Source organism: Suncus etruscus, chromosome 7 (genome assembly GCF_024139225.1).
Source record: "Suncus etruscus isolate mSunEtr1 chromosome 7, mSunEtr1.pri.cur, whole genome shotgun sequence".
NCBI lineage: Eukaryota > Metazoa > Chordata > Mammalia > Eulipotyphla > Soricidae > Suncus > Suncus etruscus.
The window spans coordinates 56095222-56107487 of NC_064854.1; the positions used below are offsets into that span (position 1 = coordinate 56095222).

At 49.1% G+C, this 12266-nt stretch overlaps 1 protein-coding gene across 1 annotated transcript in view; it reads left to right on the forward strand.

Moving 5' to 3' along the window:
- Positions 1–1926: 1926 nt before the first annotated feature.
- LOC126013549 (quinone oxidoreductase-like protein 2) overlaps positions 1927–12266 on the forward strand; it is a 16432-nt gene continuing 6092 nt past the window's right edge. Inside the window, exons 1-7 of the mRNA XM_049776667.1 lie at positions 1927–2166; positions 4373–4469; positions 7139–7197; positions 7675–7740; positions 8749–8858; positions 9558–9639; positions 11504–11685. Of these exons, the coding sequence (XP_049632624.1) occupies positions 1927–2166; positions 4373–4469; positions 7139–7197; positions 7675–7740; positions 8749–8858; positions 9558–9639; positions 11504–11685 (836 nt within the window). The remainder of the gene's footprint in view (positions 2167–4372; positions 4470–7138; positions 7198–7674; positions 7741–8748; positions 8859–9557; positions 9640–11503; positions 11686–12266) is intronic.

Below are 12266 nucleotides of genomic sequence, written 5' to 3' on the forward strand. Positions count from 1 at the left end.
GGTTCTTTGCTGGACTAGCTCTATAACCCATGATGCTTTGTTTTAAGATCTCTTAGAGATGCCAAATATTTTAAAAGACAACCATCAACCTCTCTCACCCTGCAACAACGCCTATCTGCAGGATAATCAATCCAGCTTTCACATTTCAACAGCTGGAGATTTCTCCTAGCCCAATGTTATCTAGCAACCAGGTTTATTTTGGTGATGCGTTCGTATTTTTCCATGTTTGTGTTCCCCTGGAGGTCGAGTTTACACAGTGTCTCCATGGAAATTATTATTTTCACATCTTCTCACCTTGGAGTCCTTGCACTTCTTAGGACAGAATAAGTGTCCCGCCTCCCGGGGAGTGATCTTTAATTTCCAGAGGGTTCCATCTCATACCTGCCTTGTGAATGTGATTCTCAAATTTCCTTTCCCTCAAGAGCTTTAGGATCCTGATCTGGGCGGTTCATTCCCACTTCATTTTTACCATTTTTCCTTTGTTCCTTTCTCGATCATTCCTCCCACGTCATGAACACTCTTGAAATATTTTTCCCTCTTTAAAATATAAAAACAGGGACGGGGAAGATAATTGAGGCATGAGGGCACATGTATTTGTCTCGATCGCTACTCCCAGCACCACCTAGTGATAGCCCTGAGCTGTGAGGCATTGCCGAGCCCAGCACTGAACCAACCTTTTGACCTGCCTGGTCCTGCTTAGGCGACCCCCAAGGGGAACAAATTCTAAGAATCTAGGGATAAAGTGGTTTTGCTTTATGCAGGAAAAAACAACCCGTGGGTAGATAGCAGGTGTCAATGTCAAAAGTCAAACAGATGGAAGTGGAGCCAGGCTTAAACCCCAGAAGCTGTGATTTATTATTAGATGCCTTATTATTTATACTTATTTGTAAATATAAACAATATATCATTGCATATTAAATCATATCAATATATTGTATATTGATATATTATAATTTATTATATATAAACAAACATATATGTAAAATAAACATATATCTATATCTATCTATATATTCGGTTTTGGGACCACACAAGGCAGTGCTCAGGGGTTGCTCCTGGCTCTGCACTTAAAAATCACTCCAGACAGGCTCGGGGACCGTATGGGATACCCGGGACTGAACCGGGGTCAATCACATGCAAGTCAAAAGCCCTACCTTCTGTGCTATTGCTCTGGCCCCTATTTAATTATATTTTGTGAGAGAAGATTGGGAGAAACCCAAGGGCTGCTCAGGGCTGACTCCTGGCTCTGCACTCAGGCATCACTCGTGGTGGTGCTTGGGGGATCATCTGAGGTGCTAGGAATTGAACCGGGTGGGGGGTTCCTTTCCCTTTGTATGTGGCTGATACCAGTCAAACACTCCCTCCAGCAAGCAAATAAAAGCATACTACTGGGGCCAGAGCGATGGTACAACGGGGAGCGAATTTGCTTTGCACTAAGCTGACCTGGGTTCCATCTGCAGGAACACAACAACCACGTCGTGGCCTGACTCAAGCGTAAAATTAGATAAATCTCCCACCGTTAGCTTTTAGAAATTTCCCAGATTTGCTGCAAAAAAGTTCATCAGGAGGGCCGCAGGAATGAATACACGCGGATAAGGCCTTGCAGCAGGACAACTGGAGTCTGAACCAGGCACCAGTTAGATCTGGGCGGGGCCTGACTGGGGCTGAGCAGTGGTGTGGGCGTGGCCAGACACCAGCCTGGGCGTGGTCTGACGGGATGTGAGCCGAGACGAGGGCGTGGCCATACTAGATACGGGCGTGGCCTGACCGAGGTTGGAGCAGAGGCGGGCGGGGGCCAGACCAGGTATGGGCGTGGCCTGACCGAGGTCGGCGCAGAGGCGAGGGCGTGGCCAGACCCGATCTGGGCGTGGCCTGGGCCGGGCTCTTCCTGCTGCCCTCTGACCTTTGCTCCTCGCGCCCAGGGCCATGGCTGCACAGCTTTGGGGTCAGGGTTTTCTCGGAGCGTGGCTCCACCGGTGCAACCTCACTCTGACCCGAGGCCTCCAAAGTCGCTCCAGGGTGGGCTCCATTCATCCGAAGCCCGGGGCGTGTGGCCGGAGCCCGGGGCTGCGCTGCGTCCGCCACTTCCGTGCCGCCCGCTGCACGGCCTGGAAGCAGCCCCTGGCCGTGGCCGAGGTCGCCCCGGGGCGCGTCGAGCCTCACCAGGTAGGGTGGCCGGCCTGGCTGTGTCCCTGGGCTGCCACGCCGCCCGAGCACCACCCAGGCAGTGCCCCCAAGCCGCAGCTGGCGCTAGGAAGGACTCACTGGCCCGAGGAATGTGCATTGCAGGCCTCGAGCTGTTGTTGCCTAGGAACGAGAGTTCTGAGGGATTTTCCTGCTTGCCTCGCTCCTGCGAGCCATTGATGTAAGGCAGATGAAAGGCCGCCTCTCTGCTCCCTTTTCAGTGTCTGCATCTATTTGTCTGCATCTATTTATCCGCCTTCTTTCCTACCCCGCCAACCCCAGCTACCTGCAGTCTGGGGAGGCCCCGAGTTGCAAAGCCCAGCGCCCTGCATGGCTTCATTTTCTAATTTTAGTTTAGTTTTTGCTTTTGCCGTGCTTAGGTGCTCAGGAGTTACTCCTGGCTCTGCACTCAGAAATTACTCTTGTTAGGCTCGGAAACCATATGATTTCCGAGGATAGAACCCTGGCATGCCGCGCGTGTAAAAAGAAAACTGCCTACCCTCTGTCCTATCTCTCCTGTAGTGACTTTATTTTATTATTTTTTGTGGGGACGGCCACTCCTGGTGATGGTGCAGGGTATACTCCTGACTGCATCCAGGAATCGCTCCTGACCATGCTCCAGAGACCCTATGAGATGCCGCGGATGGAACCCCAGTTGGCTGCGTGCAAGGCATGTGCCCTCCCCGCTGTGCTACTGCTCCAGCTCCCGAAAACGAAATTTTATTTATTTATTATTTTTATTATTATTTTTTTGAAAACGGAATTTTAAACAAAGTGAACCCATAATTCTCCCTTCACTTTCATTTCTCCCCGGGATTCCAAGCCCTGTGCAGATGGGCTGGTTCAGGCCTTCTTCACCTACGTGCTTCAGCCTCACCTGTGGCTGATTAGGTCTGATGCTGGGGTGCCGGGGATACTGCTCTGTGCCATGGTGGTAGGTTGAGGGTTTCCATTTCCAGGCACCGCCCAAACCATCAGCATCCCAGGCTTTGCTCCCATCCATCATGGCTGATATGGTAGGTGGCACCTGAGGATGTGAGTTTCTGGTCAGTTTTCAGGTGACACTGTGGCTGGGAGATTGCAATGAGAGCCTCAGGCTGTCCAGATAAGAGAACTGGCCCGCCCTTCTGCAGGACTTACCCAGTTCTCCTGCATATTAATAAACTGGGGGCTGAAAACAGCTATGAGGGTCCTTGCCCCGACCCCTATTTCTGCTGCCCACTTTACCATGTGACTTAGCAATGGCTTCCTATGACACGATGTGCCCCACTCTCAAAAGCCCCCCCCCCCCTCCAGTACATGAAGCTCACTGGTGTTTCTTTGATCTCTGCCACAGGACCTGTGCATGAGCTGTTGCTGGTGTGTAGACCAGCTCTCCCTCCTGGCTTTTTGCTGTGGTCATGTCTGGGCCAGAGGAGAATTGGTGTCCAAGGCCTCTCACACACGAGGCAGGTGTTCTTCCACTGAGCTCCCTCTCTAATTGGGAATAGCTTAAGTTTTTAGTTTTGTTTTGGGACCACACCTGGTGATACTCAGGGTTTACTCCTGGTTCTTCACTCAGAGATCACTCCTAGCAGTGCTCAGGGTATGGAATAGTTAATTTTTGGCTTTAGATTCAGTGACATTCACAGGGATTTTGCTGAACTCCTTACCTCCTTACTCTTAGGAACTTGGACCACACCTAGTTTTTCCTCAGGGGCCACTCCCTAGCCAGTTACTCCTGACTCTATGCTCAGAAATCGCTCCTGGCAGGCTCAGGGGACCTTATGGGATGCCGGGATTCGAACCACCATCCTGCATGCAAGGCAAATGCTTTACCTCCATACTATCTCTCCATCCCCTGCCAGTCACTCTTTTTTTTTTTTTTTTTTTTTTTGGTTTTTGGGCCACATCCGGCTTTGCTCAGGGGTTACTCCTGGCTGTCTGCTCAGAAATAGCTCCTGGCAGGCACGGAGGACCATATGGGACACCGGGATTCGAACCAACCACCTTTGGTCCTGGATTGGCGGCTTGCAAGGCAAACGCCGATGTGCTATCTCTCCGGGCCCTGCCAGTCACTCTTAATGGTGCTCAGGGGACTATATGGTACAAAGTGTATTTCCAGCCTATTCTCTCTCTCTCATATTTTAGTTTCACTGAAAGATTTGGCACATCTCAGTATATATATGTCTGTCTGCCTCTCCGGCAGGTCCGAGTGGGTGTGCATTTCTGTGGCGTGAACTTCGCAGATTTACTGCTCTGCCGCGGTCAGTATCAGGAAAGACCCTCGCTCCCCTTCACGCCCGGTGAGTGTGATGTCACTGCATTGTGTGATTGGCACCTAACTGGACCCACTGATCTCTGATGTTTCAGATACTCTAGATTCCATGAGGACTGGTATTCCTTGACCACAATGAGGCTGGCATGTACCACCACCACTGGTGGCTTATACTTGAATATGGTTTAATTAACACAATTGGCAGTGCTGCTGGCTGGCAGCAACACATTACCATTGTACCATCTAGCTGAGCATCCCTTCTTACTCAGTGAATGGGTTTGGTTGGTTTTGTTTTGGGGGCCATGCCCAGCAGTACTCAGTCTTACTCTTGGCCCTGCACTTAGAAATCACTACTAGTGGTAGCTTAGTGGTAGGGCATTTGCCTTGCAAGTGGATGACCCAGAATGGACATAAGTTTGATCCCGGGCATTCCATAATGTCTTCCAAGCCAGGAGCGATTTCTGAGTTCAGAGCCAGAAGTAACCCCAGAGCGCCAATGGATGTGGCTCAAAGAAAGGAAAAAAAGAAAGAAAAGAAATCACTATTAGTGGGGCTGGAGCAATAGCACAGCACAGCACAGCAGTAAGGAGTTTTGCCTTGCACGAGACTGACCTAGATGGACCCGGGTTCAATTCCTGGCATTCCATATGGTTCTCCGAGCCTGCCAGGAGCGATTTCTGAGCACAGAGCTAGGAGTAATCCCTGAGCGTTGTTGGGTGTGGCTCCACACACCCCCTCCCCCAATACCAACAAGAAATCACTACCACTGGTGCTTGGGAGACCCTATGGGATGCTGGGGATTGAATTCAGGCAGACTGTGTGCAAAGCAGACGCCTTCCCTGATGTCCTATTCTACCAGCTCTTAAACTCTTTTTTAAGGGGGGAACTTGAGCATTGCTAGGTATGGCCCCATAAACAAAAGTGATTAAAAAAATGAGTTTTCGGGGCCAGAGAGATAGCATGGAGGTAAGGCGTTTGCCTTTCATGCAGGAGGTCATCGGTTTGAATCCGGCGTCCCATATGGTCCCCCGTGCCTGCCAGGAGCAATTTCTGAGCCTGGAGCCAGGAATAACCCCTGAGCACTGCCGGGTGTCACCCAAAAACCACACACACAAAAAAATGAGTTTTCACATAAGTATTCTAGAATCAGAATTCTTCTTCTCAGAACTTCCCTCCTGTACTCCCCAGTTTTTATTTATTTATTTATTTTTGTTTCATTTCTGTGTGTGTGTTTGGGCCCCATATAGGTTCCACTGTACTAACTCTTCAGCCACTACATTTTATTTTTAATTGTTATTTATGTGTGTATTTGGGCTACACCTGGCGGTGCTTAGGGCTTACTCCTTGTTTTGTGCTCAGGGAGTTAGTTTTAATGGTGCTCAGGGAACCATATGCAGTGAAAGATTGAACTGAGTGGGCTCTATGGAAGTTAAGTGCCTTACCCCATGTCCTATCTCTTTTCTTGATAGTACCATGGTTTTGTGTTTCTTTTTTTTGTTTGTTTTCGGGTCACACCCGGCAGCACTCAGGGGTTACTCCTTGCTTTATGCTCAGAAATCGCCCCTGGCAGGCACAGGGGACTATATGGGATGCTGGGATTCAAACCACCGTCCTTCTGCATGCAAGGCAAATGCCCTCCCTCCATGCTATCTCTCCGGCCCTGATATTGTGTTTCTGTGGAAGGATTCAGGACCTGTATTTATGTATTTTTGCAACTAGCATGCTTAGCCCTTGTGAATGTATTCCCAAATAAACCAGAACCCAGCAGAGCAGAAAGAAGAAAAGAGTATATTTTTATTTCTTATCAGCCTCTCCATGTGACATCTATTATATTCAATCTCTCTTGTATCAGTGAGACAAAACACTGATTTTTATTGGACCATAGTGATAGTACAGTGGGGAAGGCATTTGTTTTTTATGTAGCTGACCCAGGTTTGACCCCTAGTACTCCATTATGGTCCTATGAGCCCCTCCAGTAGTGATCTCAGAGTGCAGAGAGCCAGGTGTCAGCCCTGAGCACTGCCAGATGTAGCTCCGTGTCCCAATATACATATTAAGGAGGCAGTGAATACAAACTAGTCATTGTGTCTGATTTTAAGGTGTTTGGCTGTGTTGCCACAACTAGAAGCATTTCTCCTTGTATTTGCTAAAATGCTGGATTTGGGGGCTGGGGCTGGGGATTTACTATCAAGTTATTCCTCCAGGAGCTCAAATCAGAATGTCTGACCCTTCGAATGATAAGGTTCAGAGAAGGAAGAGGAAAAAGAGCAGAATGCTCTGCCTCCTCCACCAGACCCAGAACTGTGTGTACCTGGGGGTCTTGGGGATCTATCTATCCCAAGAGGCTTCTGGGAAACGGAAGTGGGATGCTCTTGGAACCCATCATTAAATGGGACTCTGTAGGAAACCAAAGCTGTGACAGCGATTAGATCTTTATCTGAATCTGTATTTTTTGTTCTTTTTTTTTTTTTTTTTGAAATTTCCATATATCAATTTCCAATCATCCCAACAGTAGCTTTTCATTATTTACCTGTATTTTGGATAAACTTGCATTCAGCCCCTCTTAGCCCTGGGGAATCCTATGAATTGTGGGAGTTACTCTTAATGGTGCTCAGGCGACTATATGCAGTGTGAAGGTCTCATCTCTAAGGTGCTGTGCTTGGCTGATACACCCACCCTGAAAACCTTTTATTTTAGGAATGGAGTTTTCTGGCATTGTGTTGGAGACAGGGGCAGAGGTCAACTCCGTGAAGGAGGTAAAAGGGTTCAGACCCAGGGGGTAGGGAGTGTGGCCTGGGAAATGGGGAGTTGGCTCCCCTCACACCTACTACCCTCTGCCAAAGGGAATGAGCCAGTGGGGAATTTTCAATGGGGGGCAGGAAGTTACTGACCCTGCCTGCCTTACAGTTTTCATTACGAACAAAGGCAGCTTAGCAAGAGAGAATTCCAAGTTCCCTACTCTTGTGAGAGAACCAAGCTCATTCATTCCCACCTTTTCTTTTCTCTTAGTCCATCATGGTCCCAAACGTGTGCAAATTGACTTGGCATTGGGTTGGGACGTGGGGAAGAAAATGGTCGCATTAGCTACCGAACATTAACTCCGAATGGATCACTGCTGTCTTTGGGCCCCAGGATAAAGGGTCTCCTTTTTCTTCCTCCGGAGGAACTTGGGAAGGAATCAGTGGCCACCAGTACACAGCGGGGGCAAATCCTTAATGACAGTTTTCTTTCAGGGGGACCGTGTCATGGGTGTGAGTGGCCTTAATGGCATGGCCGAAGAATGCATCACTGACCAACAGGTACCTAGGAATTGTGGGGGCTGTTCCTTCATCCCTTTCATTTCCACCATCCTTTCTGCATCTTGCCACTCCACCTCCTTTTCTTTATCTTGCTTAGATGGTGTCTTGATTCTCTGCCAAAGCACTTCATCTTTTCAAATGTTAAGCCCCCTTTTCTCTGCCAGCGTGGGAACCCTCGCTCAGAGCTGGGCTTGTGTGGCCTGCTTGAATGAAGAGCTGCGTCTGGGTGTTTCTTTGAGTCCCTGGAGCAGCTGGCTGGCAGTCCAAGTTGGACCTGAGTGGGGCGGTTTGGGTCACAAAAGTGGTCTGGGGCATTGAACTGGATGTAATGGCTTCTTCTGTCCCATAAAGCTGGTGAAACAGATAAGCCTGGGAATGGAGCCAGGCCGGATACCCCCGTATTAGCCAGGAGCTAATGCCTGGGAGAGTATGAACAGTGAGCGTGTACAGCACTGCATTATGGATCTGCCATTGGTCAACTTTTTCTCTCTTACAATTCTCTTGTCCATGTCCTGTGTTCTGTTTTTTATCAATGGACTCTTTCTTCAGTCACATGCTGGCTTTAAAATTTATTTGATTTGGGGACAAGGGGTTTGGAGCACACCTGGTGATCCTTGGGACTCTGTGCTCAGGGTTAACTCCTGGCAGGGATCTGGGGAACCTTATTGGTGCCAGGGATAGGACCTGGAGTGGCTGCAGGCAAGGTTAGTGATTTCCCCACTGTCTTGCCTCTCAGGCTTCAGTTCTAGATTTCTGAAGTCAGATGCATCAAGTCTTAAGCTTGGCTTCTGCCTGCTCGGTTTTGTTTTCTTGCAGGTGCTTTTTCCCTTTGCAAAAACCAGTAACTGAAGGATATGGTTGTGTTTATGGATTAGTGTAAGGACCAGCTGCCTATACCTAAAGCCTCATTGAGTCTGTTCTCTTTCTCCTCTCCTCTCTCTTCTTCTCTCTTCCCCTCTCCCCCCTCCTCTCTCCTCTCCCTTCTCTCTCTCCTCTCTCGTGTTGCAGTTGCTGTGGAAGGTTCCTGAAACAGTTTCCCTCCAAGAAGCTGCTGTTCTCCCTGTGTCCTATGGGACAGCAATTTTGGCCCTTGATCATCGGGCCTGCACCCAGCCCGGGTAAGAGAAATCCATGTGGGTTGAATGGCCATGATTTCATGATTTGGGGAGGGAAATCCTGATTGCTCAGGAGTGCAGTTGGTGGGAAAGATTAAGGCAAATTTTTCCTGGGGCTATAGAGAAAGTACAGTGTTGAGGGCCTTGTTTGTAGTTGTCGTGAGCCTTGTTTGTAATTGACCTGGGTTTGATCCCTGGCATCTCATGTGGTCTCGTGAGCACCACTAGGAATAAGTCCTGAGTGCAGAGTCAGTAATTCCAGAACACTGCCAAGTGTGGCCCCCAAATAAAGAGATCTCTTTCTGGTAATTTTTTTCCCTTTTAATTCTTAAAAACAGGACCTAATTGGGGTACTGTTACCCCAAGCAGGGCTGGGGTAAAAATATGCCTGGAGGGGCCCGGAGAGATAGCACAGCAGTGTTTGCTTTGCAAGCAGCCGATCCAGAACCAAAGGTGGTTGGTTCGAATCCCGGTGTCCCATATGGTCCCCCATGCCTGCCAGGAGCTATTTCCGAGCAGACAGCCAGGAGTAACCCCTGAGCAACGCTGGGTGTGGCCCCCCAAAAAATATGCCTGGAGAGGCAACAGGGAAGGACTTTATGTGCCCCACTGCTTGCATGCTTTTTGGTTCTAGAACATTTCTGAAATCTTGCTGGGTGAGCTAGAAGGCTTCTGAAGAGTCCTCTTTTTTCTCTGGCACAGAGAGACTGTCTTGGTAACCGCAGCGGCTGGGGCCACAGGTCTGGCTGTGATTGATGTGGCGACAAACGTTCTTAAGGCCAAGGTACTGTCTTTGTGTGCCTCTGTGCTGAGAAATGGCATCTCTTGTTCTCAGACATGGATGTGCTTGTTCACTTAGTAAAGTCAGTGCCAGGGAAGAGCACAGGGGTTAAGGTACTTGACTTACATGAGGCTGAGCCTGGTTTGGTACCTTGGGACTGGGGCACCACTGGAAGTGAGCCCCGAGCACTACCAGGTATGGTCTAAGCACCCCCAAAGTTAAAAAGGGATCAAGTGCAGAAGGAAATGGGAATAAAAGGGGACACAGAAGGGCTAGAATGATAGCACAGTGTGTAAGGCATTTGCTTTGCATAAGGCTGACCTGGGCTCGATTCCTGGCTTCCTATATGGTCCCCTGAGCCTACCTGGAGCAATTTCTGAGCACAGAGCCAGGAGTAACCAACCCCTGAACACTGCTTTCTGTAGCTCAAAAAACAAAAAACAAAAAAACCCAAAATTATAGGGGGACCCAGAATAAGGTCTTGTCATTCAGTTGGTTGTGGAGTAGAGCAGAATCTGGCTGTTCTTCAGTTTCTAGAATCCGATTGGTTTTGAAGCTGCTGCTGGCTCTTCCTTCTGCCAGCCCTGCCCTGAGCCATTTTCTTCCACTTAGTTCAACTCCCATCACCCCTTTCCAGGGCAGTATTTGCCCCTCGGGTACGTTTCTCCCCTTCTCCCTGCAGCAGGTGACCTATACCTGTACCCTCACAGGAGGTGACCCTGTGGGGTGGGTCATCCTTTCCTTATCTCCTTATGGGGTCAGTAGAACTGCCATAACCTCCCAAAGACAGGTACAGTGTCTTTGTAGCTCATTGCAATAGTCTTAATATGTGGCATGATGCCTAGAGCAGAGCTATGCTCAGTAACTATTTTCGGATGAAATAGTTACTTCTGAAAGTCTCCAGGCCTGACTCTCATGATTATAGAAGGAGGATTCTTTGTTTTGTTTTGTTTTGGTTACACCCAGTAGTGCTCATGACTTACTCCTGACTCAGGAATCACTAGGCCTTGAGGGACCCTAGGGGATGCTAGGAATTGAATCTGGGTCAACTGCATGCAAGGCAAGTGCCCTCCCACTGCACTGTTGCTCTATCTGCCTCTCTCTTATTTTAAACAAAATTTTTCCTAAAAGGGAGAAAGAACAGGAAAGATGTTCAAAAGATTGTGGCTTTCTCCAGAGAGAAGATAGCGCCTTAGGAAACAAAGGCAGGGCTACCCAGTGAATAAGCACTGTGGGAGATTCCAGAATGGAAAGAAGAGTTGGTTTTTTTCTTTCTAGTCTTGTGCTGTTTTAAGCAACACTGAAATTAGGGCACAAACTTGGCATGGACTTGGAAGAGGCCCTGAGGGCGACACTTCATATGAGCCTTTTCTAACGGCTTCCAAAGTGGCTCCACAGTAATTATCTCCCCCAGCTTCAACAGTCCCCCAGATGAACAGAGGGATGTGGGGTCAGAGGTGCTGATAATCCTGATTTTACAGAAGGGAGTGAGGTACCTGGAGCCCTAGAGAGCACAGGGGCCCATCCTACCTGCCCATGGACACCCGCTGTGGTTCAGATTACTAAGAGCCCTCCATGACCCACAACTCTGGGAGAGTCCCTCAGTGGGCACTTGAATTTACTAAGGAAATGACCATATAGGTGATTCTGAATGTTGCTTGGACCACCCCGTTAGTGTGGGTCTCCAGGATCCCAGTACTTGAGGATCCTACATTGGGGGCTCAGAGAATGAGAGGACAATTCAAACTGGGATTATAGACTGAAGCCAGACCCCTTACAACCCCTATATGACCAGTGCCCAGGGCTGTGGACTGATTCTCCAGGCTCATGCTCTAGGCCATCCCAAACCTTGTGTCACTCTTGGCAGGTGATCGCGGCTGCTGGAAGTGTGGAGAAGTGCCAGCTGGCATTACAGAGAGGAGCCTGGGCCTGCATAGACTACAGCCAGGAGAGTGTGAAGGAGGCCGTGAGGGCACTGGTGGGCAGCAGTGGCGTCCACGTGGCCATTGACACTGTGGGAGGGGACGTCTGCCTGGATGCCCTCCGCAGGTATGGAATTGTCTCTGGCACAGGTAGGGGACTAGCCTTGGTGCCTCATGTTTTCCAGTTCTATCCCCTCAGTTCTCTTGATGCCTCAGCACCTAAGAGCTGCAGAGGAGCTCTGGTGGCTGCAGAGGACTAACTTCCAGTGTCTGTAGAAGACTAACTTTCAATGTCTACAAACGAATAACTTCTGATGTCTGCAGAGGACTAACTTCTGGTGCTGCATAAATTTTGCTCATGATCAGTTCAGCCCCACCGACCAACTGCTTCTAATGACCCTATAACCCCACATGGGGCACCCCTGGAGATGCCTACCTAGTGGTGGAATTGTGGGCGTGCTTTTTCTGGGTCACAGGCCTCCATACTTAGACTGTTCTGAGCACAGCTTTTATCTTTCTCGTTCCCTTTTTTTCCTCTTTTCAAATTTTATTTTTTTGCCAGAAGCCCTCACCTGACAGTGTTTGGTGGAACTACATGTGCTCTGGTTCTCTTGAGGGCTCTCTCACAGACCACTTAGTTTGCTTTGTTTTATGTTCTTTTTTTGGGGGGTGGGGTGGAACATAACCTATGATGCTCATGGGTTACTC